Source organism: Lutra lutra, chromosome 17, assembly GCF_902655055.1.
Source record: "Lutra lutra chromosome 17, mLutLut1.2, whole genome shotgun sequence".
Taxonomy (NCBI): Eukaryota; Metazoa; Chordata; class Mammalia; order Carnivora; family Mustelidae; genus Lutra; species Lutra lutra.
Window position 1 is genome coordinate 13123662 of NC_062294.1, and position 26869 is coordinate 13150530.

Here is a 26869-nt window from a genome sequence, read left to right on the forward strand (position 1 = left end):
CCGCCCTGATCAGTGCTTTGCCCTCCGTGGAGCCACTGACTTGGGGAGAGGACAGGAAATGGGACTGAGTTGGTCCAATCAGAGTGAATCTCCAGAGAGTTCTGGTACACGGCCTAATGTTCCTTTCTGGGAGCTCAGGTCTGCAAGGATGCAGCCCCAGGAGTGTCAGCAGCCATGTGCGGACCAGGGGAGAAAAGCTGGCCTGAGAACTTGGCTAACACACGAGAGAGAGCAGAGCTGGGGGATGGGGTGCCTGGGTCTGGTGACACTGTTTGAGCCTCGCTTTCAGCTGGGCCGGAAGCCAGAGTGGATCTGGACTTTTGAGTTGTAGGAGCCAGTGAATGTCCTTTCCTTCTTGTTTTTGTTTGGGATCAGGTTTCCTGTCACTTGTGACAGAATGGAATCCATGAACCCCAGCAACATAAACATGCTATTCCTGTGAGGCAGAGTGTTTCCTCGTGGCTCTGCCAGAGTCACTGGAATGTGCTTCTCAGGACAGCCTTCTTGGATCCCTCTGGGCTGTCATCCCCGCTCTGTCCTTCCTCAGAGTCTGGTGTGATCACATGTTCCCTCTGCTTCCCCAAGAGCCTCAGGCCCGGGATAATGTCTTACTTTTATATCCCTGACACCTCACACTGTCTGATGTGTAAGAGTCACTTATCAAATGTTTCCTGAGTGAATGAGTGAACAAATGAATTATAAGCAAAAGTTTGATATTGAGATATAGGAAGATCCTGAAGACAGAGGGGTAAATGGTTAAAAAGATACTCAAACCAATGAAAAATTAAGTGCATCGTCTCCAGGATTGGTCAAGCACATTTTCAAAACGCCATTATTTTAATTATGGAAATGGCCTCTCAAAAATGAAAAAGAAGCAAAGCATGTCCCTTGCTCCCAGATAGAATAAATTCATGTCGCTATGTTACATCAAAAATAATTTCACAGAATCTGGTATTCAAAGCTCATTAGGTCAGGTTGGCTGATTTCATCCCAAACCGAAACAGTCCTTGGCACCTAACGAGCAGGGCCCGTCGTTCAGGCCCCGGCCTGGCTTCAATGCTATTAGATGTCTTCAGAAGACATCCAGAGCAAGCAGTGGTTACCGTGGTAACACGCAAGGGAAGGGGAAAGCTGGCTGTCATCTACAAGATGAGGGCTGCATACGGGAAGTACCGATAAGCCGAGGAAACAACATGAGTCTTCCCCACTCAGAGTGGCTACTGGACGTTCAGGCGCTGGACACAGAGCCGGCTGAACACCCAAGAAGGCGGCTTTGGACTCCCAAGAAAATGTTCCTGAGGCCTGAAACAGGCTGTTTATATTCTTTTAAGGAGTGTTTTCCAAATTAAGTTTGGATTTAGCTCTTAATTGAACAGAGAGACACTTCGAAATCCAAATATTGTGGAGACGGCTTTCCTCTTTTGGCACGCACCACCTCCCACTGCCTTGTGCAGATATGTACGTCTGCATGGACACGTGTGCATATATATGGGGTAGACTGAAACCCACTGAAATATGTAGAGCATGGAGCTCAGTGCAGCACATATTCCCTGTATCGTAATCCTTGATTTATGCTTTGGTTTTGAAATGCTTAAGAGAATGCTATAAAGACTTCATTTTTTTAGCAGCGAATTTCTAATGATCCAACCACTTGATTCAAAATTAAAGCAGGCTTATGGATATTGTGCTGCTAATCTGGGGGTAATTGGTGTTTTCAAAGATGTTTTATCTGCTCTTCCTGTTCAAAAATCTAGGATGAACCATGATTTGAGGCCCTTTGTTCTTTCTGTTAATAATTAGCTGTCAGAACTGAAACTCGAGAGATCAGCACATGGAATTCGGGAAACCCAGTGCAAAGCCCGCAGGAGAGGAGAATGACCAGCAGAGAAGGGCTGTGAGGGACTGCCGGGCACGTGGTACCTGATCTGATTTTCCTCGTCGTCCACCAGGAAGAACCAGCGGAACTTCACCAGCAAGGGGCTGCAGTTGGTGATCGTCACGTATCGAATGACCTCGGTGTCGTTCAGGATACAGCCGAAATCCAGCTCCGTGGTCTCAAAGCTGAGGTTGGGGTAGTTCACTTCCCCCCGCAGGTTCAGGCTGTCTACTTGGGGGTGCTCTACGTATTTGATCGCTAGAATCTCTTCTGCCACCCAATTGTTCAAATCATTTCTGTAGGAAGGGTCGAATTTGACCAGCAACTTTTTTTCTCCATCAATCTCCAGTTTAAGGGGCTACAAGCAAAATAATGGGGAATTACTAACTTTTGTGCTGTGCATTTCCAACAAGCTCCATGAAACAGGATAACCACAGTGAGCTATATGAATTCATACACATACACAGACACAGATGCACACATCTGTACACACAGATTCGTACGAAATGCATATATATCCACACTTCTTTGGTCCCTCATTATATGTTCACACCTATGCATAATTAAATAGCTAGTATATCTAAATCTATGTAGATATCTATACTATATCGATAACTATAGGTATTTTATATACATAAATGCACACACACATATTTTATTAGTTGGAAACAAAAGCAAGGAGAATCTGGATAAGAATCATCTGAAGGAAAGGATTTTGGTAATAGTTGTGGAGTGACAAGGATTGAGGAGTTGCAAAAGGGAAAGTCTGCAATGAATAACTATTATAAAATACTCTTAACTGGAAATGAATTAGAGTTTAAAATGCTCTTCCTAGACAAGTGGGAAAAATCCGCTGCTTAAGAAATGTTTAAAAAGCCTTCTACAGCCCTGGGGGAGGGGCTCTGGAGCAGGTGACCCAGAAAGGGATGGATGAGGCAATTTAATTTCTTTACTCCTGTCTGCAATTCTAACTCTTAAGCACAGTGTTAGCTACTTTCTGCTGTTTTCCATTCAACTTAAAATGACACTCGGGAGCTTGGCAGAGTTTGTTTAGTGGACGGTGTTTATCCTTTTCTCTCTCTGATGCAAATCCCCATGTGTTCCTTGCCTCCAAGGCCGCTGGAACACCTTAGGATACAAAGCCTGGCTTCCAGTTGGCTTTCCCAGGAGTTGCTCAGTTCCCACAGTTAATCCACGGGAAAGGCACCTCCTGGTTTTGCAGAAAGTGCCCCGAGGCAGTCAGAGGCAGGACTAAGTGTTTTACAGAGCTCTTGCCTCTCTGCGGGAGTTGGGAGTTCGAGGGTTCAGGTGTTTCCCTGTGTACCTCAGTGTGACAGGATTAGATGGCTTCAGTGGCTAAAGCCAATCACCTGATTCAAGAACCAGAGGAAGGGCAGGGACCATTCAGTCAGCTCATCCCATCCGCGGAGCACTGAGGCCATCTGTGCGGGTGGCCAGGGCACACCGACAGCACATTCCTGCGGCTGCCGCCATGTCCAGCACTAGTGACTGCGATGCCTGCCATTTCAGTATCTTCGAAGATTGACTTAAAGGCTTTCTCCCCTTTGTCGTTTTGTAGAAACGATACACAGCTGCAGAAGGCTGCATTATGTGTAAAAGCACAAAGAGGAGAAAGGAGAAACTCATCTACAATGTCACCACATATTATTTCTCAGAGTTAATGTTTTTTAAACATGAGTCCAGACAGAACGGATGGGTAAATATGATTTTTACAAAAAATGAAATTAGACTAATTTATTTTTTTTTAAGTATTTGGGTTTTTCCTAAAAACAAAAACAAAAACAAAAAACCACCTGAAAAAAAATATTCTGACTCTGGAGCCAGACTGCTTGGGTCCAAATCTGGCTTCTGCCAGTTACCAGGTCTGTGAATTTGAGGAAAGCTGCCTAGCCTTCCTAGACCTCAGCTTCTCTATCTGCGAAATAGGGGTGATAACAGTCCCTAGTTTTTTTTTAAGAGGCTAAAATGAGTTAATATTTATGTAATGTGTTCAGAGCAGTGCCTGGCACACAGTGCAAGTATGGTATATGAAAGCCGATTACTACTAGTATCCCTTTATGATCAAGAAGATAGCTAAATATTAAGCAGTTTCAAATTTAGATAATAGCTTACTGATGCCGTCTGTAAAAAGGAAGGAAATATCAACACACTTCTGCTCCCTGCATCTCCCAGTTTTTAGTGGCTGTCGTGTTCCTTTTTAAATGTAGAGCTTTCAAACATTCTGTTCCCAAGTCATAACCATCAAAGTCGTGTAATCTCAGTTCTACAGTTGAATGGGCTCAGTGCTTCCCACCAGTCTTTCCCTTAGAGGGTTTTCCATTGCCGTGTGCTTTATTCGGTTCTTCTCCTGCATTGTATGTTCTTTCTCCTGTTGTATTTCATTGGCCCCAGTTGTCTGAATGCTGTGTTCATTGATTCTCGCATTCTGAGAATGTCTGCCTGTTGTCTTTACACTCAAAAGACAGTAGCTGGGTTGCTCTTTCTTGGAAAGCTCTGTAGTAATTGCTCCCTTGTCATCTGGCATTAAGTATTATCATGGAGAAGTCTGTGCTGAGTCTAAACTCCTCCCTTGACGGGCCCTTTCTTTTCTGCTTAGAGACCATAGAACTCTTTGGGTCTCAGTAAGACCAGGAACTTCACTAAGATATGTCTCACTGTTGAATATTTCATAACATTCTGTCCTAGGACAAGGTATGGACTTATTTTAAAAAATCAAAACCTCTTATTCAAGCCAACTAGTTCCCCTCCCCTGAAGTAACCAAGGTCACAAGCGTGTTGCTTATCCTTGTTGGAGATAGTGTATGAATAGATAGTCATGTTCATGTATGTATTTTTAAAAAAATTTTTATACACATGAGAGCACACTGTGCACTCCTGTTCCACAACTTGCTTTTTCCACTGGGAGATCACCCATCAGTGCATATGGAGTTGCCTTGTAGCAGCATTTTATTCTATCATAAAATTCTGCCAACATTGACTTAACCAATCTCCTACTGATAGATATTTTGCTCTTATTATCAATGCCGCAATGAATATTCTTGCTGAAGGGTAAATTCAGCTGAAGGGTAAATTCTTAGCAATAGAAGAAGTAGGTCAAAGGGTATGGGCATTTAAAATTTTAAATTAAAATTTAAAATTTAAATTTTAACAGCTGTAGCAATATCACCTGATGTATAACTTCCCCAACACTGTTTCCACATGCCTTCCCAACACAGAAAACTACCCAATTTTTGCTCTTTGCTAATCTTATAGGAAAAAAATGTGTTTCATCATAATTTGAATTTCACTTCTTCTAATGTAATTAAAGTTGAGCACATTTTCATGTTTAAGAACTGCTTTATTTTTCTTTAGGTGAACTCTGTTCATTTTCCTTGTCTATTTTCCTAATGGGCTGTTGGTATTTTTCCTATTGATTTGTAGGGGCTCTTTATTTTTTTAAACTGTACATATGCTTTTATTAAAGTTATATATGCAAATAATATGAAAGGTCAGACTGCGCTTTAAGAGTTACAACAAGAAGTGGTAGTTCCTGACCCAACCTGGCATCCCAACAATCCAGAGGCTGTCATGTCTCAATTTGTATTATAGGGCTGGTCCACAGAATAGCTTCCTTGGGCAGAGACGGGATGATCAAGTTGTGGACACACCCCAGATGCCAGGCATAATGCTGAAGGGGTGAAACTCACACTAGAAACATTAAATTTCCCCTGACATTTTTATCAATTTCTCTGGGAAAGAGCATGTATCTTTAGGTCTTAGGATAAGAGCCAGCTGCCCATATTTTTTGTGTGGGGTCAGGAGGGACAGCTGTCTAGTGCATGTGGAATTCCTCTATTTCTAGTGCTTGCTTCACACTTCTTACCTCTGAGCTCAGGCTATTTAGGCTGAATGACTCCAACATCTTTGAGATTTCACTGGAGAATTTTCTAGAATGCAGGTTTTTGTGGCTTTTTGTCAACCCATTCCATCCTCATTCTCTCTTCTAGAATTTGTTCAAATCTCTCATTATTTGGTTATCTCTATGCTCTTCTCACTTGATTTTATTGTTCTGGGCTTCTTTCCTTCTGATCATTTTTACTTTTATCTTAAGGTTTCAGGAAGGACAAGAGAGTGGGTCTTATCTACCACCCAGACTGAGAAAGCTGGTCAGGTCTGAATTTTCATTTTGTCATCCCACTTGTTCTCCTTTGCGCTGAGTTTAGTCTTTGTCTCCACTTAGAACACTTGTATCTCATCTTTAAGTTGTTGTTTTTTTTTTTTTTTTTTTTTTTTAAAGATAGGTCATACCATCTATCATTTCTTTGAGACTGTACAGAACAACATTTATACTTTTGGTCTTCTTCCTTGTGTAGGTTCCCTGGCAGTAGGTTTTTCTTCTGCCTCTTCTGTCTTTTATTCCTCTGTTCAAAGATCTTAGCTGTTTTTTTTCTCCAGCTCAGGCTTAAAGGTAACCCAGTAAAGAACTGGGGGTGGGGAGGGGAGTGTGGTCATGCAGTTTACAGCCACCAGCTGGGTACCGTAGGCAACACTCCCCCTAAGCAGTTCTGTCCCCCCCCCACTCCCCCCAGGATCCATTTCCCTGAGTGAGTCTCACAGCAAATCTTCAGTCATAGGTTCCCTCTTCTGAGATCGCACTGTCACTGCCTGGCCTCCCTTCCTCCTTTATGTTACTCCTTCATGAGCTGTCTCCCTAGCCTGGGAAGCTGAGCACAGTGGTGTGGGGATCTGGCTTCTCCTTCTCTCCTTCCCTCCTTCCCTACGGCTCTTCTGTGCCACCTACCCTATGGCCTGGCCATTTCCCTGGCGTCCTCATGCCCAGCAAAGAACCATGGCGGTGATCCTGTAGGGATATTTAGAGAACACTGCGTCCTGACTCAGACCGGGGGCTCAGTAAGCTCACAGCCTTCTCCTTCAGCCCGGTTTGGATTTCTTAGTATCTGGAGATGGGCTCTCTGGTCTAGGGACTGGTTTTAGCTACTTCCCTGTTGGCTAGAGTAGAGAGCTTTGGTCCGATTTGAGAAAGTAGAATTAAAAGATCTCTATTGTCATCAGTGGGAAGTCACTGTTTTCTGGAGATTCCAATAGGCAGGAATGAAGGGTCATCATAATGAGCCAAAGTTCTTACACTGTTAATAATAGTTAGGTTGACATTGGAGTTTATGACATTTAAAAGTTTCTATATTCTTCCCTCTTTGTTTCTTGAATTCTTTCTATTTGTCTAGATGGAAATTAGATAGTATACTGACATTGTTCTCTTCCTTTGTCACACAACAACTCTCCCAGGAGCTCGTTAGGACAGCCTTCTGTCAACTTACCTCAGGAATTAGTGGCAGGGGAGATTTATCAGTCTCGCAGATAAAGAAGGGTCCGCTTGTTGAAAGTAACACATTCACAGGCAGAGTGGAAATGTTCTTTATAACCAAGGGCTGGTAATCAGGTTCCAGGATAGTGTTAGGTTTCTGCAAAAGAGGAAAAAGAGGAAAGCGAGTTATGGCAAAAATAGTAAGCCTTTAGCAGCCAAAGTCTCATGTTCATTGTTAACAGTAAAATTAGCATTCCCTACCCATCCTTGCTCTCTGCCTTTTTCTCTTGAACGGATTTAAATAAATCATTTGGAATTTATAGTGGACTACTGATAAATGAACTTACGTAAGCCAGAAAACACGGATTAGTTTTCTTACTCTCTTGTCACCAGGGTAAACACACCTATACAAGCCATGCCTCTGGATAGTACTGTTACTATCGGCTTCTAGTATCATAAAACAAAATTTAATAAATTAGTGATATCTTGTAGAAGAACCCTGCCTCATTATAATGAACAGAATATTTTCCTTATATGATATTTCTTCTATGCTTAAAATATCCAATTTGCAAAAATTTATATGTTTGCAATATATTGTTACAGTGACAAATGGTCACAACCATTTCCTGTACATTTTTCCTGGTAAGACTGGGATAGTTGATTTAGAAGCTTCTTTTCACTTTCTTAGACACATCAAATTTAGTTTTTCAACTGGAGAAAGCATCAGAAATGGATCTTTAGCTGAACATTTTTCTCATTCTGATGTGGGAGCCCATGTTATTTCTCGTGTGCTGTGGAAAGGGTATCCTTTAATATCAGCAGGAGGCAACCACAAGCTCAGTCTCCAGGTTCCAAAGAGAGCCTTCCACCAATCGTGCCCACAACTCTAGCCTGTTTTCACCAGGCCTCATTGTTTTGATTTGCTTTTTCTCCTTGTTCCAATTTCAGTTAAATCCTTCTGATTGAATATTTTGGTCAGACTCTGTCCCTGCTTCTTTGTTTGACACAGTCTTCCTTCTGCTGTGGTCCCTGTCCCCTGGTTCTAGCTCTGAAGGGCTCGGGGAACCAGAGCTGGTGATGTCTCTGTCAGTCTGGGCTGCTATAATGAATGTCATAGACAGGGTGCTTTAAGCAACAGACATTTATGTCTCAGAGTTCTGGAGGCTAGAAAGTCCAAGATCAAGGTGCCAGCAGATCTGGTGTCTGGCTTAGACGGCTGTCTTCTCACATGGCTGAGAAGGAGATCATCTCTCTTGTCTCGAATTTCAGGGCACTCATCCCATTCCTGAGGGCTCTGTCTTCATTATCTCCCAAAGGCCTCCACCTCCAGCATCATCACACTGGGGATTAGGAGTTCAGTCTATGAATCTGAGGTCGGGGGCTCGGGGGGACACAAACATTCAGTGTTTAACAGCTGGCTTAAGCCTCCTCTGCCTTAGTTGTACTCCACTGGTCCCCTGTGCATGCCCAGAGTTCTTTCAGGGGTTCAGTCTGGCACCTGGCGTGAGATGCCAGCCATTGTTTCCCTCCCTCTAATACAGGTACTGACTTCACCTTGTATTTGCAGATGATATAATACAGTTTGGGGAAGAGATGAAGCAGCACCTTGGGGCCATACAAAGGCTAACCACCCAGTGACCTTCCTTCAGACAGCTCTGTCACCTCAGGAAGCCGTGACGCGAAGAAGCCATACTTGGTTGGTTTTGGCAATAGGCCATTTAGAGGTTAGCGATAAGAAGGAGTCAATACACACAGAGCCATTCTATTTTAAAATGACCCCTTCTTTCTGGGTTGTTTGTCTCCCCACATATCAGGAGACAGAATTTGCTGCTGGACTTCATGAAGCAAACTGGCTGCTACTTTCAGTTGACCTTTTCAATTCCACAGAGATGTGGCTTCATCTGTGTGGTTATGAATGGTACCATAGTTATAAAGTGGATCAAATCTGAGGAAATGGTTATAGAAGAACTCTTCTCATAGGCAGGGCTGGTATCGTCAGAGTCTAACGTCCTAAATCAGGCCCACTGCCTTGAGCCCCCAAAGAGGCAGGACAGATAATTGGGTGTTACGTAATTAACTCTGAACGCCAACACCAACAGGCCTCTTGTGCCTGCTGGGTAATAAAGTTGCATTTCTTCATTGTCCCTGATATGGCTTACATGTGAGTGGGAAATAATGAAAAACAGAGTAGTTGAACAAAGTTCACAATTATGATATTTGGGGGGAAGAAGAGAAGGGCAAAAACAAACGAACACAGAGTTATGACAATTTGTTTCTTAATTCAATAAGTCGCTACCATATTCAAAATATTTGCTCTTTTATTCTAGTGATAACAGAGATTTAAACAAGAATTTTAAAAAAACCCAAGGCTTAAGGATATAAAAAGAAGGAAAGGAACACTATGCACACATTTTTATGAGTGTTTATAGGCTCACAAAAAAAAAAACCTAATAAGAAACCAGGCTGCATATTTAACATACACTATAATGTCTTGCATAAAATATTCAATAAATATTCCCTGAATTTTCTCTGAATAACCAAATTTAGAGGAAATGCAATGCCACTGAATTTGGTGCAGCTGTTGCCAATAAATATCTCTCCTGATTACTTTAAATGGAAAATTTTAAGATAGAGCAATGAAAACATAATAACTAAACAGGAACTCGTGTAGTATTAATTTTTACATATCTCATACAGCTTGTCACAGTTGACCATCCTGTAGCTGAAACTCCTATTCTACTTCTTCAAAGTCTACTTTCCCCACTAGCCTATTAAGCCAGGGTTTTGCTGGGTCTTTGCTGCCATAAGATGTAAGTGCCGCAAAATTATCTGTTGGCTTGAAGTGAACTTGTACACCTGCCCTCCCTTCCTTGATTATAAGCTCCCTTATTCATCTCCTAGCAGAGCACTTTATCTATGGTGGATACTCAAGAGATGTTTAATATGAACAAAATATAATGGAATCCACTACCAGAAACAATGGTCTTGAACATTCTCTTGCGAGTCTCCAGGTAACAAAATGATTCCTGGTGGATTGCCCCATAATCAGTTAGGCACTGCCAAACTTAGTCCATCTGTAGGACACCACATCAGGACCTAACTTTGATTACATATGTTCCACACTATGGAACAACAGCTTAATTAATACTTAGTTTTCCCAGTTGGCTGTGAGGTTCATCTGGGAGGGACTATTCTCACTGTTCTATCCCTAGTCTCAACACAGTGCCTGGTATGTGGTAGGCCTTGATAAATATTCCATTAGGCAGCCAGTATGACTGTTCCAATGAATAAATCTGACCATGTCACTCCTCTCCCTGCCTATAGCCCTCCAATGGCCACCTAGAACAAAACCCGAAGTTGAGAACATGCCTCCCAGTCATGCCAAACTCATCTGGCCTCTGCCCATTTTCTCTAGATGGACCTCCTGGGCACATTCTCTAAGGTGACCGTTCAGTTCTGTATACTCCCAACCTCTTTCCTAACTCAGGCCCTTTGTATGTGCTGTTCCCTCTGCTTGTGATTCTCTGCCCTGCTCTCGTCACCAGACTAACTTCTATTTCTTCTTCAAGTCTCAGTGTGAGGCCCTTGCTGAAGGAAGCCCTCTGTGACCACATGTACAAATAAAGCCATGTCTCCAAGACATGTTCTCACAGAGCCTTTTAACTCTTTTCCATGGCACTGTTTAAAATTGAATCTTAAACAAATAATTTTAATAATTTGTTTAGTCTGTAACCTCAACCAGTCTCTTACCTTTGACTATGTCAGGCTGGTTCACCAGATTTCTAGCACCAATACAGTCCTCAGCTTGGAAGAGATATTCTCTACGTCTCTGGTTTGGATTTTACGTAATTCTAGGATGTAAGTCTGCCTAGGAATAGGCAACATCCTGCTGTGATTTGTTGCCCACCTCCTCACCATCCTGACCCCCTGCACTGAGCAGTGACCATTCCTAGCTTCTCCCATCTTCTGCCTTCGCCATTCATTGCATGTCCCTAATGGCCACATAAAGTCATGGGCATTTATAGCCACATAAATTAGACTGTGAATCTGTTTAAGTTGATAATTCTCAGGCGGTGTTAGGTGATCTGCATAACAGCTTAACTTCCATCTCCATTTCCTCACACGTGCGATGGGAATGACAACAGAAGCTACAGCACAGATTGTCGTGAGGAAACAGCTGGGAAAGTGCATGTGAGAAGCACAGGTTGACGCCACTGGATACCATTCAGTTAAATGGTGGCTATTCTTTTTTTTTTTCCTCAAATTTTTATTTAAATTCTAGTTATTTAACATACAGTGCAATATTGATTTCTGGAGTAGAATTCAGTGATTGATCACTTACATACAACACCCAGTGTTCCTCAGAAGTGCCCTCCTTAATGTCCATCACCCATCCAGCCCATCCCCTACCCACCTCCCTCCAGCAACCCTTAGTTTGTTCCCTGTCATTAACAGTCTGTTCCAGTTTGTTTCCCTCTCTTCTTCTTTTCCCCGTCTGATATGTTCATCTGTTTTCTTAGACTCCACATATGAAATCACATGGTATCTGTCTTCCTCTGACTGACTTATTTCACTTAGCATAATACACTCTAGCTCCATCTGTGTCTTCATGAATGGCAAGATTTCATTTTTTTGATGGCTGAGTAATATTCTACTATATCTATCGCATCTTTAACCATTCATCATTTGATGGACATTTGGGCTCTCTCCATAGTTCAGCTACTGTTGATTATGCTGCTATAAACACTGGGGTATGTGTACCATTTCAAATCTGCATTTTTGTATCCTTTGGGTAAATACCCAGTAGTGCAGTTGCTGGATCATAGGGTAGCTCTAGTGTTATTTTTGAGGAATCACCATTCTGTTTTCCAGAGTGGCTGCACCAGCTTGCATTCCCACCAACAGTGTAAGAGGTTCCCCTTTCTCCTCACCCTCACCAACACCTGTTGTTTCTTGCGTTAGTTTGAGCTGTTCTGACTGGTGTGAGGTGGCATTTCATTGTGGTTTTGATTAGTATTTCCCTGATGCTGAGCGATGTTGGGCATATTTTGTTTTGTCTGTTAGCCATCTGGATGTGTTTTTTTTGCAGAAGTGTCTATTCATGTCTTCTGCCCATGTCTTAAATGGATTATTTGTTCTTTGGGTGTTGAGTTTGATAAGTTCCTTATAGATTTTGGATACTAACCCTTTATCAGATATGTCATTTGCAAATACAGGCTGCCTTTTAGTTTTGTGAATCCTTCCTTTGCTGTGCAGAAGCTTTATATCTTGATGAAGTCCCAACAGTTTATGTTTCCTTTTGTTTCCCTCGCCTCCGGCGATGTGTCTAGTAAGAAATTACTACGGCTGAGGTCAAAGAGGTTGCTAGTGGCACCTATTCCTACTGATTATAATTATCAATAATTCTACTCCAACCCTTTCTATACTGTGATGTTTATATAATCTAGTAGAGTAAAAAGATCAACTAGAATGCATTTTCAGTGTGCTGGAATACCCCTTCACTTACTTTGGTCTTCTAAATCAGGAATGATGGAAGTAGAATTTCCATCGCAATTTACATTTCAGAGGAATGTAGGTTTAGATTCAGAAGTTTTAATTCAATGTGTATTGGCCTCTGAAGCTTAAAAAACGCTGGCTGGGGGTGGGTGTCAAGAGTCTTCCCATTAATTTAGCTTCCAAAATGAAAATGTGAACATGCTGACCCCTCCCCGACCCACCTCGGACAGCAAGCCGCACTGACCTTCTCCAGTCGGTATATGAGCTGTTTTGTGGACAGCTGGATAAGCGGCGCTATAAACTCACAGAGGATATTCACAGTCATCACCAAGCTCTTCCCCTTTTGTGCCCCGATCATGGCATGGCACACCAGCTTTTCTTTGACTTTCTGTAGAGGAGATACACCAGCACTTTTGGAATATCCATTGCTCCGAAAACTTACTTCTCAACAATCAGCAAGCTAATTCTCAACTACCTGCCTGGAAACCCCAGGGAAAAAGCACATTCTTCTGAGCGGTGCATTTCAGGGATTGCTCTCTGTCACACTATTATTAAAGTCTGATTGGCCGACTATGTCCTGGGTGGATCCCGTGTTGGTTTCTGACTGCTCCTGAGGACACAATCGATTTACATTCAGTTTAACATGTATTATGTATCAGGATGGTTAGGGACTGGACATACAGAAGAGTGGCAGATGAGGCAGGTAAAATCCATCCTGGGCTTAAAGTTCAATGGTAGATACAAGATTTCTTATCAAGCTAGTCAGGAGCTACGGCTAGAAAAATGTTGCCTTTCATTCTTGAGTATTTAAAAATCATGCTATAGAAACCAATATTTTTTTGGACCCAAGAGGCCCAGATTTTTATAAAGTACAAAGGGTTTAGAGTGAAGTGATATCTCAAATAGTTTATACTGAAGAATATTCAGGTTTTGGATGTTAATGAATTTAAGTCTCTTCTCAATTATGTACTACAATTATGTACTACAACAGGGAAGAACATTCTGGGAAGCTTTTAGTAAATCTTAAACTGAATTTAGAATCCCAGCTGCTCAGATTTAATGCCTTTAAAAATATGATCAGCTCTCAAGAACACTGTAGATGTGCTCCGCAACAGACTGCCAGTGTCTTGAGATGAGGGGCTGCGTTCTAGCCATCATGCAGCCTCAGTGCCTAGCACAGTGTTTGTCGTGGGGTACATACCTGGTAAAAGTTGGCTGAATCCCTGAATATCAGAAAGAAAGAGCATATTATTCACTCCACAATGGGAAATAATCTTTTCATTTTTGCACTGAGGATGTGTTTTGCCTGAAAATGCTCTGTGAAGAAAGAATGTAAAGGAGGTAAAGGTCTGTGACCCAAGAGGAGCTAAGGCAAAGGACGGGCTTTCCCATCTTGTCTGCTGGGAGACCAATTTCTCCCCTTTTCTATTGCGTGAGGAAAAAGTTCAGTATCATCTCCTACTTTAGTGACACCAGCAGGAGCTCAAGCATGATCATCTCACATCCACAGAGCCTGCGTTTGTGAGGCAGAAGAGGCTCAGGTGTGATTTAGGACATTTATTTTTTTGATGGTTTCCAATTTCTATGAGGGAATATGAATAAACAGACAATGATTTGGAACTGCTTAAATGTTTAAAGCAGAATAGTGATGATATAAATATGAGCAGGACATCAAAGCTGACGATAACTCAGCTTTTTAATTGACAAGCAAAACAATGATGGTTATAAATAGGAAACTGTTGTGTCAGGTTGAGAGGGAAGGGACCAAGGATGTCCCAATCCCTAGATAGGAGAGTTGCCTGAGAGTGTCTCTAAAAACATCCTTTTCGAAGAAATGTGAAATTAATATTGCTAAGTGTTGAGAGGAGGCTTAGCTTTGGCTGAACGCTGGCTATCCCTCTGCCAGAGACTTGCTGGCTGGTCCCTGCTGACCCTGGGGAGGAGAACCTACTTGAAATGGCAGTGTAAGGTTGAGCTCATGGTAGCTATAGAAACAAACAGAAAACTGAGCAGAGCTGAACCCTGAGAGCAATGGGTGCTGCCATGGTAACTCCGTGCTGTGTGAAATGAGCAACCACATCCTTTCTTCAGATAAATGTCAAGGGACTCTCCTAAGAAATAGAGCAAAGATTTATTTAGGGGAAAAATAGCTTTTAATGTGCTATCCTCTTACCCTGGGAGTAGCAGAATAGCCTTCGAGTATCACGTCGATCGTCTGGTCAGGGTACAGCTCCATTCTGACGGGATGGAGCTGAAACACGGGGCCCAGGGGCGCCCTGGACTCCTGGGAGCCCTGAGGTTGGGGCTGGCTCTTAGCAAGACCCTTCTTAGCCAGGACCTTCTTGCTCAGCTTGCCCTGTGGACGAAAATCTTCATTCATCCAGAACAACTGTTGGACCCGACGTCCTTTGTTGGTCAACTTGAAGCGGTAATAGTAGGTGTCCAGGCTGGAAAAGAGGAGGCAGGGGTTGAGAGCACTCAGCTTTGGGGTGTTCTGTTCAGTTTTCCACACTTGGGATTTACTCCTCTGAAAGTATTTTAAAAAGGAGTAAAGAAATGGACATTATTTTTTTTTAAATTTAGGAAGGCTACATGATGAGGCTATGAGGAGGCACCACAGTAATGGGACAGGTTTATGTCCATTAAAACATAATGGAGTCCACAGCCTTGAGTCCGGCACCTGGGTCTGGTCCCTGAGTTGCCATCACCAGGGAAGGGGCACAGAACACAGACACAGTATGTGTGAAAACCACTCTAATTTATGAGAAATGATTCTGAGGAGTGAAAGGAAGGCAAAATACCTCCTGGAGGAGAAATACATTTCAACCCCTGTTGAGTAAATTTCCACTGACTGAGCAAAATGCCTTGTGATGTGCTCAACTTGAAGGGCACTTGGAAGAGAAACCACACATACCCAGCAAGCCCGGCCAGAGCTCAAGGGGACTGTATGATGGACCACAACCTCAGCTGGATTAGTCATTTTTCCCAGACTAGTCCTTTAAAAATGCTGCTATTTCATTCATGAATTCATTTCTTCGTTCATTCATCTATACTATAAATATTTATAAAGAACCTCTTGATTGGCTCTTTGTGAGACACTGGGATTTCTAAGACCTTGGCTCAAACATAATTTTGTTTAGTATTTTTTAAAAAACTGATTTAGGGGCACTTGGTAGCTCAGTTGATTAATCTGCCTTCATCTCAGCATCTGCCTTCAGCTCAGGTCATGATCCCAGGGTCCTGGGATCAAGTCCCACATCAGGCTCCCTGCTCAGTGGGGAACCTGCTTCTCCCTCTCCTCCCTGCTTATGTTCTCTGTTGCTATCTCTGTATCTTTTTCTCAAATAAATATATAAAATCCTAGAAACATAAAAATAAAATAAAATAATGGATTTATAAACTTACTTAAAATTTTTTTTCCCCCAGGGAGAAAACTCATCTTAGAACGGAGGACTTTTTTATTTTTAAAATTTTATCAGGCTTTGAGACTTCATCTCCTCTGTTTCTCATTACAAATAGCATCATATCTAATAAGTAAGTTGAAGCATCAGATAAATAATGAGTATTTGCCAGCTGTCAGGTGTAACCATTTCTATCTAAATATGTGTCCACAGAGCATGTTTACTACAGCAGCTTGACTTCATGGTTAAGTCCAGGCTTTAGGGAAATAAATAATACAAACTATTTATAAAGTAGGCAGTGTCTCTGTCACTTGTACATGGTAGGTGTATCTTTCATCCTCACAGCAACCCAGTAATAATAAGTATATCTTCTCGCATCTTATAGGTAAAGAAATAGAAGCTCTGAAAATTTAAGGGCGTTGCCCCAATATACGCAACCAGAAGAGGCGCCATATGGGTTTTTCTTCAGACAATTACGTTCAAAAAAGTTGGCCAACTGTTTCTGTAAAGAGATGAATAATAAATACTTCAGACTTAGTGGGCCATGTGGTCTGTCACGACAACTCAACTCTCCATTGTAGTGTGAAAGGAGCCCCAGAAAATGTCTGTGTAGGAATGGGCACGGCTGTGTGCCAGTAAGACTGCATTTACAGGAGCAGGCAGTGGGCTGCTGTTTGCCCACCCCTGCTTTTGATGCTTCTCCTGGAGGTTGCTGGCATCATGATTTTATGGTGAAAAGAGTAACAACAGGGTTTGTCCAGAGAAGAAATTGGCAGCTAAAAGCTGCTGTTTGCTTCTCCATTCATAGACAACTATTAGCTAACCCTCCATTTCTAGGCAAGTGTCAGAAAATCCTCGGGGGCTATCTGACACTATTTGAGACTAAGGAGAACATGTAATTAAGTCTGGCATGCAGTGTATTGTTTTCTATAATTATATTTGAGTGCACTTAACAAGAAATTTGGAAATAGAAGCATGGTACGCAATGACAAAATGCCCTAGCTTATGGCCACTAGATGGGTGGAGAGGAGTATTTTTATACCTAGTTGACACAAAAACTGTAATTGGATGCTTCTCTGAAAACATGTGCAACTCAACGATCTGACTCACCTGTTACTTCATGCCTATTGGTTAATGTAGTTTCAATCAAGTGTCCTGTGTTGTAGATGGAACAGAGGAAAAGGGGTGTGGATGGGCTTTTGGGGAGGGTCCCTAATTGATTTTTGTCAGGCACATCCTCTATAAGTATAGTGTGTCCATCTTGGTTTCAAGGCCTGTTACACCAGCCAGGAGCACCCCTCTGAGATCTGTTCACAGTATTGCCACAGACAGGCCAGATTCAGCTGGCCCCCAAGAGCCCACTAGCAGCAGCCATGTGACTTCTCTGGGGAGCCACGAATAAACCCCCATATATATCCTCCCCTGTTAAATACCAGAAAAATTACCAGTCTTGCAATAACTGAAAATATACATTTTAAATCTTCCAAGTTATACTCAGGTCACCACCGAGTTGCGTCTGTTTTTCTACATTCATGGAGAGGAATTAGCAGTGCATTGGAATTGAAGAGGAGACATCATGGCTGAGATTCTAAATTTGTCACAAAGAAGCCACAATATGTTTGAGAGAAAAAGGAACTTCCAGAATTCTCTTCTCTAGTGTGGAGGGATACAGCTTGGAGAACTCCACTACGCTGTGCCTAGGAAATGTCTTCTGGCAGATGATGTACCCATTTGGAGGGAAATTAAAGACAGGAAAAGGGAGGGGAGGCTAAAGACGCTAGTTCTATTTACTTAAAATAGTTTTTCAGGGTGTCTGGGTGGCTCTGTGGGTTAAGCCTCTGCCTTTGGCTCAGGTCATAATCTCAGGGTCCTGGGATAAAGTCCTGCATCAGGCTCTCTGTTCAGCACGGAGCCTGCCTCTCTATCTACTTGTGATCTCTCTCTGTCAAATAAATAAATGAAATCTTTAAAAAGAAATACAAGTTCTTCAAGGTAGAGGAGATGCTCAGCTAATGCAACATCTCTAGTATCTGTAAGAATCAATCCAGGAAGTCTCCCTACCTAAAATGTGCTCCCAAATTGAGTTCTGGAGCAAAGGGCTTATCTGAGACAATGGTGGAACCAACTCCAGAAGCCTGGACAGGAATCCGGTAAGTGCTGCTATTTTCTATGTCCAAGATGACCGTGTCTTTGAATGTCAGGATGTCGTTCACGTTGGCCGTCAGTGTCAGCTGAAGATCGGTTTCCGGGGGAACCATGCCCTCACTGGGTTCAACTGTCCACAGGGACTTTTTGTGTGCCTGCAACACAAGACTACAAGTTAACAGTGAAGATATTCTTGGCTTCTCATTCTGCTCATGTCAAAGCTCTCTAGACTTCAAATGGTTGGCACTGCACATCAGAGACAAACATTATTTTTTTGAATCAAAGCAGCTGGGTGTTTGTTGGCTTTTCTTTTTTTCAAAAAGCAATCTGAAAAAAAAAAGCAATCTGATTCTGAAGAGCAAACCTACAATTCCACTTTTGAATGCTCTGTGAAGATTCTTTATATCTCTTTGTTCTCTAGCAAGCTTATACTAATGATCTGCTCTAATCTCCAAATTCTGAGATACCAACAGAAGGTACAGCATCTTTCCTGGAATCTGTAATTTTTAAAACAAGTGTTTTTCAAGGGCAAAGTTTCTATGATGTTATAATGAGGATGAACAACTTTCATTAATGAACACAATACAGGAAGTTTTGATATATATTATTTCATAATAATCAATGGAATTTCATTTGCTAATATTTCAAACTCATTTTGAAATACATGACAGGACTCATTAATAGAGTTGAAAGTGATGTCCACCAATCTATTTCTGTTAACCACTTAGATTCTCATAGCTCACTCTTTCCTCCCTAAGGTCTTTGGCCAAATGACACCTCTCAATGAAATCTACTCTGCCCATCACATTTTAAATTGCAAACCTTCCCCCCAGTACTCCCGATCCCCTTTGCCCTGTTCACTTTTTTCCCCCTGGATCTCAGATTTTGGAAGGTGAGGAATTTACTCCATCAGAACACAGAAATGGACGCATAACTTGGTATTTCAACTCCTATGGGGATTGCAGGCCTGGGGTTCATACCTGTCTGCTGTTAGGAAAAATGGAGGGGCAGCTACAAGAGAAAATAAGAAAGTTCTAGAGCAGATCATCTCAGCTGTTGGCCCTTATTCCCAAATTAGTGGTCTTGGAGCACTCTACATAGTTTGACTCATTTATGAGACTCAGCTTACAAATAAAACATAAATCAATGCCATTTTTTCCTTCTTTTATCAAAAAGCAAATGCCTTTCAGAAGAAGGTTCTGTCAGTGTCATCTCTCCTGTTATAGCCATTTATTTTCCTCCTCTAGCCAGTAGCACAGGTCAGTCCTCTGTTCACAATGAAGATAGGGTGTCACCAGCATAAGTGCTATTTTGAGTCAGGGGACATTAGTTTTCAATGGATGGGTACCATTTCTATCCTGATTCCTGCTGACACAGGTTGGCTACTCTGGAAAGAAGATATGAAGTTGTTCTCCAGGGCTGAATTGGTGATTTTTCTTTTTGATGAAGCTTATTAATCAATGTTTGGCATAAAACCAGGCAGCAAAGTATATCATAGAACTCACGAACAAGGCACATTGAAATGCCAGCTGCTAAGGTACTGGACTATTCTTCTCCAAAGTCAAGCTTTAAACTGCTCTAACACCCTTGTGTCTCTCTGCTCTTTGACTTTTAGGGATGTCCTTTGCTACTAGGAAGGACTTGGCATATGTGATATTTTCTGCTATTAGATGGCAGTTCTGATGGGAGAAGGAACGGATGAATGATGATTATCATAGCTATGGGGGACACTGCACAACCTTTCAAAACCCCAATAGAGTAAGATGAAGGAAATGGGTTAGGTAGAAGTGCTCTGAAGGAAAGGGATGTGGGTTCGAGTCCCAGCGCCACTGCTTTCCAACCACTGGATCTTGGGCACGTTACTTAGCCATGCCCAGGTTCAGTGTTCTCATCTGGAGTTTGTGACACCAGCTGCACCCTCTGTGCTCACCGTGGTGATGCTTCAGCGAGGTCTGGCATGTGAAACTTGGAGCAGCGTCTGACAGAGTAAGTCCTCACAAATGATGCCATTGTCATCATTTCACCAAAATATGAAATGCTCCACATGACACATGATTATAGGCTCACTGGTATTTGCTAAAAATAATAGATTACAAAACTGAGGAAACAAAGAGGGATGCTAAGGAAGCATATGACAGACATTACCCTTGCCAGAAGAGAAACAGCATGTGAGTGTCTGTGGAAGGCAGAGTTGTAAGGTGGCCCCCAAGGTGTCTGTGTCCTGGTGTACAGGTATCTTTTCCCAGTTATTTAATCGAACATGAATCTACGTGCTATGAAGGGATTTTGGAGATTGAGTTAAGGTCCCACGTCCACTGATTTTAAGATGGGGAGATTATCCTTAGTGGATCAGATGAGCCCTTCAAAGGGATTGGGCTCACTCTGGAAGACAGTATGGAGATTCCTCAAAAAGTTAAAAATAGAACTATGCTACAACCCAGCAATTGCACTATTAGGTGTTTATCCAAAGGATACAAACAGTGATTTGAAAGGGCACGTGCACCCCAATGTTTATAGCAGCAATTTCCACAATAGCCAAACTGTGGAAAGAGCCCAGATGTCCATCAACAGATGAATGGATAAAGATGTAGTGTACACACACACACACACACACACACACGGAATACTATTCAACCATCAAAAAGAATGAAATCTTGGCATTTGCAATGATGTGGATGGAACTAGAGGGTATCATGCTAAGTGAAATAAGTCAATCAGAGAAGGACAAATACATGATTTCATTCATATGTGGAATTTAAGAAACAAAGCAGATGAACATAGGGGAAGGGAAGGAAAAATAAGATGAAAACAGGGAGACAAACCATAAGAGGCTCTTAACTATAGGAAACAAACTAAGGGTTGCTGGAGGAGAGGTGGGTGGGAGGATGAGGTGACTGGGTGAGGGGCATTAAGGAAGGCACTGGATGTGATTAACACTGGGTGTTACATGCAGCTGATGAATCACTAAATTACCTCTGAAACAAAGCAAAACAAAACAAAACAAAACAAAAGGTGGGGAGATTACCTTGGTGGATCAGATGAGCCCTTAGGGTTTCACATATTTGTTCCAAAAATGATAAAAATGAGCTTTCCTAAGCCTTCCATCTAAACTTCAGCAATAGCTGTCTCTGGGTCTGTTTTTTTCTGAGAATTGGGGGTAAAAAGGTCGAGTCCTTAGAGCAGCCCATGAACAACACGTACAGAAGGTTAGTACCTGCATGCCCGCGGGACTGTGAAAGATGGAAAGATGGTGATCTTCTGCAGTTCAGAATTCCGTGCCTGCTGGTGATGAGTGTGACACCCTGAAGTTTCACGTGTCTGAAGATAACTTGCTTTTTACCTGATAATAGTGCATCAGCGCACTTCTTAGGCAGCGCTCAGCTCCCAAGGTAATACAGTCAGAGCTTTTACAAGTTTCCTCATGGTGTATTTAATACTTGTCATGAAAGGTGGAAGTGAATGCTATTGTTTGCACATGGCATCTCAACAATAAATGAGTGGGAATGTACTTAGGCAGACCTCCTCTTCCATGGTGCGAATGACTGTGGAGCTTGAAGAAAATGCTGCGGGCTTTCTCCAAAATGACTTGTTTGCCAGTTAAAATCTGCAAGAATTTCCTTCCATGGAATGAGAAGGCACAAATAACAACAGGAACCAATGTGCAGAGCTAGGGATTTCTTTGGATTAATGCTATTATCTCAGCAGACAATCAATTCTTTGTAGAATAAGGACAATGAACAGTCACAGAGGCCTTTCTCTTTTTCGTCTGCTAAATGCTATCTCGACTCATTTGATTCTCTTCCCTGAAGTGAGTCACTTTGCTGCTTAAAATAATGAACTGAGAATTACGAGGTGAAGTGTGAACGAAATGGTGCTGGGGCTTTACAAGAGAGGCAGGGAAGGGTAATGTTTACAGGAGTGGGCTCTGAAGTCACATGACTTGGTGGTCAACCATGGACTCTGCCATTTGCAGCCACGTGATCCAGGATTAATTAAAAAATCCATTTCAGTTTCCTCATTGTTAAATGTGCTGCTTGAAGACGAAATAAGATAGGTGCCAAGCATCCGGCATTTTGTCTACCACAGAGCAAAAGCTCCAGAAATGGTGGGTATTATTAACATTATCTATCAATACTTCACGCCCGGTTCCCCTTCCTGCTTGTGTCCTCCCAGTCTTCATTAGTGACAGGGTTCCTTCTCCCAGGCCTGACCCTGCTCCTCTCCTGCTGAAGATACTGGAAGGCTCTCCAAGGTCTGGACCAGTGGTGTCGAATCCTTTATCCCCTTTGAGAATGCGATGGAAACCCACCACAGAAAATGTAAACACACACACACTTTACATATAATTTCTAGGGTTCGTGGTGGATATTTGCCACTTACTCCGTTTGCAACATGGCAGCCTGTAAACAAGACTGGAATACTGGACAGAAGCCTTTGGTCTGTAGAATCTATTCCCAACACTTCATAAGAAGCCCCCAGTGCACTTTTCCAGGCTTCCTTCCTAGGCACTGTCAATTTCCAACATGCACCCCTGGCTTCCGCCCTACCAGCTCACCCATCCCTCCCAAGGGTACCTTACATCATCACTGCATTTAACCACACTACTCTCTGGGATCGCACACCCCATTTCTCTGTCTTCTTCCTTCTCCTCCTTCCAGTCTCCACTCAAATGTTTATGTATGAACACTTTAAGTTTTATAGAAGAATTAATCCCTTCCTCCCTGTGGGTACATATCATAACACAGTGCACTGTAATACTGTGTTGGTTGTGTATTCATTTCCTCTTCTGAGATTATAAACCATTCGAAGAAAGAGACCATCCTGTGAGTTTTGATGTCTCTCACTTTAGTTAGCACAGTACCAGGCATGGGGAAGGTGTTCAAAAACATTTTTTTTGTCAATAAATATATGAAAATATTCAGCCTTACTGGTAAGCTGAAGAAACACTTACAATACGACTTTTTTTTTTTCATCTGCCAGATTTGGCAAAAATAAATCAAATGCTGGCAAGTGTCTGGGAGACGGTGACATTCTTTAGCACTGTTGGGGGCAGGATGTAAATTGGTATAAATTTTCTAGGAGATAATTTCATAAGATATGTCAAGCCTTTTAATTATGTTCATGCCAAACGACCATTTCTAGAAACCCAGTTTAAGGAAACAGTGAGGAATGCGATCGGCAATTAGGACACGAGCATTGTTTATGGTGGTGAAAAACTGGAAACAATTTATCAGTAGGGGATTAATGAATCAACTGTGGTGGAGCCAAGGGATGAAATAAAATCAGTCACTGAAATGATCTGAACAGGAATATTCCTTAATGATTCATATCGAACGTGACTACACTTCATTGTTGAGTGAAAATAGCCAGTAATGAAGTACTATTATCCCATGGGAGGGGTTAGAAATACACAAATATACACACACACAGTAATGTTTCAGAAGATACACACTGAAAATTTAAGAGTGATTATATGCTTGGTGGCATCGTGAGTGGTTTTTTTCCTTCCTCCATTTGTTCTACAAGGATAATGTCAATTGCATAGTAAGAAGACATGCATTTGTATTTATTGAAGAAAGAACCTGTCCTAAAAGGATATGGGCCCTCTCTTTAGAGCCCATGTAATTTTAACTTTGTTTGCTCTCTTGCTTCCATTTCATTCCCAATTTATTTCTTAGAAGTTTTTCTTTGTAAGTAAATAATACAGGTACACAGCGTAAAACTCAAATGAGTATAAGGGTCAAGAATCTCTTTCTCTCTCTTCTGTCTGTTGATGGACACTAGCTGCCATCCCGAGAGGCAGCCACTGTTGGTGGTTTTCTGCATATCTTTCCAGAGAGTCTTTATGACTTAAAAAAAAAAAGCCCATTTACATATATACTACGTTTTCTTACACAAATGGTAATAGCATAATACTTTCCTGCAGCAAGATTAAAATTTTCAAATTTTTATGAAATGTACACAAGTAATTTGCAAAGTCAAATGGTTCTAAGAAAAAAACCATGAAAAACAGTAATCCCTTGAACCTACTCTCCCACACTTCCCCACTATTCCCATCTTTGTCCATTAACAGAGGCAACAGCTATCCATTCTTTTTGCATTTTCTTTTGGCATTTGCCTTCCTCTAAGGCATCTACTGCTACTTCTTAACTTTACAATTTGAGCATTACCAATTTACTTCTCTCCACAGAAGACAATGTCAGCTCTCATCTTTTCCTCTCTCCATCACTTTCTTCCCCCCCATCCACCCAAATATAGTTAAAATTTACTTTCTGGTGAGAATCTATACTATTATGAGCATGCAAATACTATTCACAGCTGAGCTATGAAAAGCATACTGTGATTACATTTCCATTTGTGTACAACTTTTATTTTCCCAGGAGTTAGTGTCTTTTCTTTGCTTGTTGTTTAATGTATCTATCATGGATGCATCCCCAAATTCTCAAAGGGGTAAATGTCCTCTCAGTACTTTCAGAAACATCCGATTTTGTATCAGCTGCATTTTCTTAGAGATAAATCTCTCCTAGAGTGATCTGTTCTGCAACCCCTGCCTGGAGTGGCTGCTCTCTGGGCCTGCAACACAGCTGGCCTCCTACGAATGCCACATAGCATGCCCTGTGTATTCCTTGAGTTTCTTTCCTGTATCTGAGCCCCTGTATCTCAGATCTCGTGTTTTCCTCACTTTGGTGGAGAATGTTCTTCAGTACCTTCCCAAGGAATGATTCATGGAGGGTAAATGTTTTGATCTTGCATGCCTGAAATATCTTTATTCTACCCCCACACTTGATTAATCTTGTGGTTGGATGATGAACTCAAGACTAAAATTTATTTTCCTTCAAAAAGTCTTTTTTCCACCCCATGTTTGCTGTCTAGAAGTTAGAGGTCACTCTGGTTCCTCATTTTTTTTTTTTTTTTGAGCACTAATACTTTTCCATTTGGAATTTAAAGGTGTGTTCTCTAATGGGCTTATTTTCATCAATTATGCAGCATATTTGATTTCCATAAGTTTCCATAAGTTATTTTCATCAATTATGCAGCATTTTTTATGAGACTTTTCCATAAGTTTCCATAAGTTCTTCTCTGTTAGTTCTGGAGAAATTCCTTGCATAATCTCCTCACCTCCATTTTTAAATTTATTCTTTCTTGAACTACTTATTTGTATCTTTAAAATGCTGGAAAAAATAATTTAATTTTCTAATCTTTTCTCCTAGTTTCTAGCTTTTCCTCCTGTTGTTCTACTCTCTAATAGCTTCTCAATTTTATTTTTCAATTCTTTTATCAAAATTTTACCTTATGTGATTGTATTTTCAACTTCTATGACAATTTTATTGCTCCTTTAAAAAATATATCACCCTGTTCTTGTTCATGGATGCAAAATCATCTTTTATTTTCCTGAGATTACTAATGATCATTTTAAGCTTTCTTCTCACTGTATTGCCTTTGTTTCCTCCAGGTTCTCAACTTCATGTTTTCTGGTTCCCTGCTGCTGCCTTACAGGTTTTCTTGACGCAGCTTCATTCAGTACTTGTGAAGCACTAAAACTGTATGTGCTCAAGCAAGGGCCACCAGATATTTTAAATGCCCAACTATCAGTTTATTTTTGCCTTTTCTTGAAGTTAGTGAAACTGCCCAGAGAATATTCCAATCTGCTGCTCATGTGCTGGGGATTAAGGGAGAAGGGGGCCTTTCAGAATGAAGACTTGCTAGTAGTCCTCTTATTTTCACAATGGTAGCCTGCCCTCAGCAGTGCCTGAGAGTCAGCAGCCAGTTTACTATTATTCCTTTTCAAATAAATGGTCTTTGTGTCTCTGGATGCCTTTAATACCTATTCTCTGGTCTTAAGCAGTTTTACTATAATGTGCCTGGATGTGGTTTTCTTTATATTCATCTTGCTTTACGTTTATAATCTTTTTTGAATCTGGCTTGATGTCTCAGCCATGATCTCTTCTCCATTCTCTTCACTCCATCTGGTACTCCAATAACCATACCCTCTGTGTGCATTTGTTTGTATAACCAACTCTTCTACATTTTTCATCCTTTTATTCCTTTCCCTTTTCATTTTGGGTGGTTTCTTCTGACATATCTCCCACTTCCACAATTCTCTCTTCATCTGTATCTAATAAGCAGTTAAGCCCATCCACCGAGTCCCTAATTCCAATTGTATTTTTCAGGTCATCAGTTCCATTTGTTCTCTTTTATACTTTCTGTAGTTGTACCAAAATTTTAAATCTTGCCTTTTAGTTCCTTGAGCACATTAAGCATATCGTAGTTTTCTGTTCAGTAGTCTTATCTCATTGTATGCCTGGTTACTTTTAAATTAACTGTTAGACTTTGTATATCAAAACTGTAGATACATGAAATATTTAAAGCTTAGAATAATGCTTTCTTCCTTTGGTGAGAGTAATATATATTTGCTTCTGGGAAAGATGTGGGGAGAACTAACAATTCTAGATGTTCTTTATCCAGGCAGAGATTAAAATAATTTGAAATGAGGGTCTATGTTAGTTTACTTTTGTTCCCAGGGTGTAGCTTTGTCAGAGTACTAACCAAAAGTCTGAAAGTTTCTCCAAGTCCAATCTTCTCCAATGTTTATCTCTCTAGCAAGTCCAGATTTCAATTTTTATCTTC

General features: G+C 41.4%; 1 protein-coding gene across 2 annotated transcripts in view; it reads right to left on the bottom strand.

The window, feature by feature from the left end:
- Positions 1-26869, bottom strand: part of HYDIN (HYDIN axonemal central pair apparatus protein) — a 403917-nt gene that overhangs the window by 146037 nt on the left and 231011 nt on the right. For both annotated transcript variants that reach the window (XM_047711407.1, XM_047711408.1), the window contains 5 exons: positions 18158-18396; positions 14869-15142; positions 12940-13083; positions 7213-7356; positions 1921-2234 (listed from right to left, as the gene is read on the bottom strand). In XM_047711407.1, the coding sequence (XP_047567363.1) occupies positions 1921-2234; positions 7213-7356; positions 12940-13083; positions 14869-15142; positions 18158-18396 (1115 nt within the window). The remainder of the gene's footprint in view (positions 1-1920; positions 2235-7212; positions 7357-12939; positions 13084-14868; positions 15143-18157; positions 18397-26869) is intronic.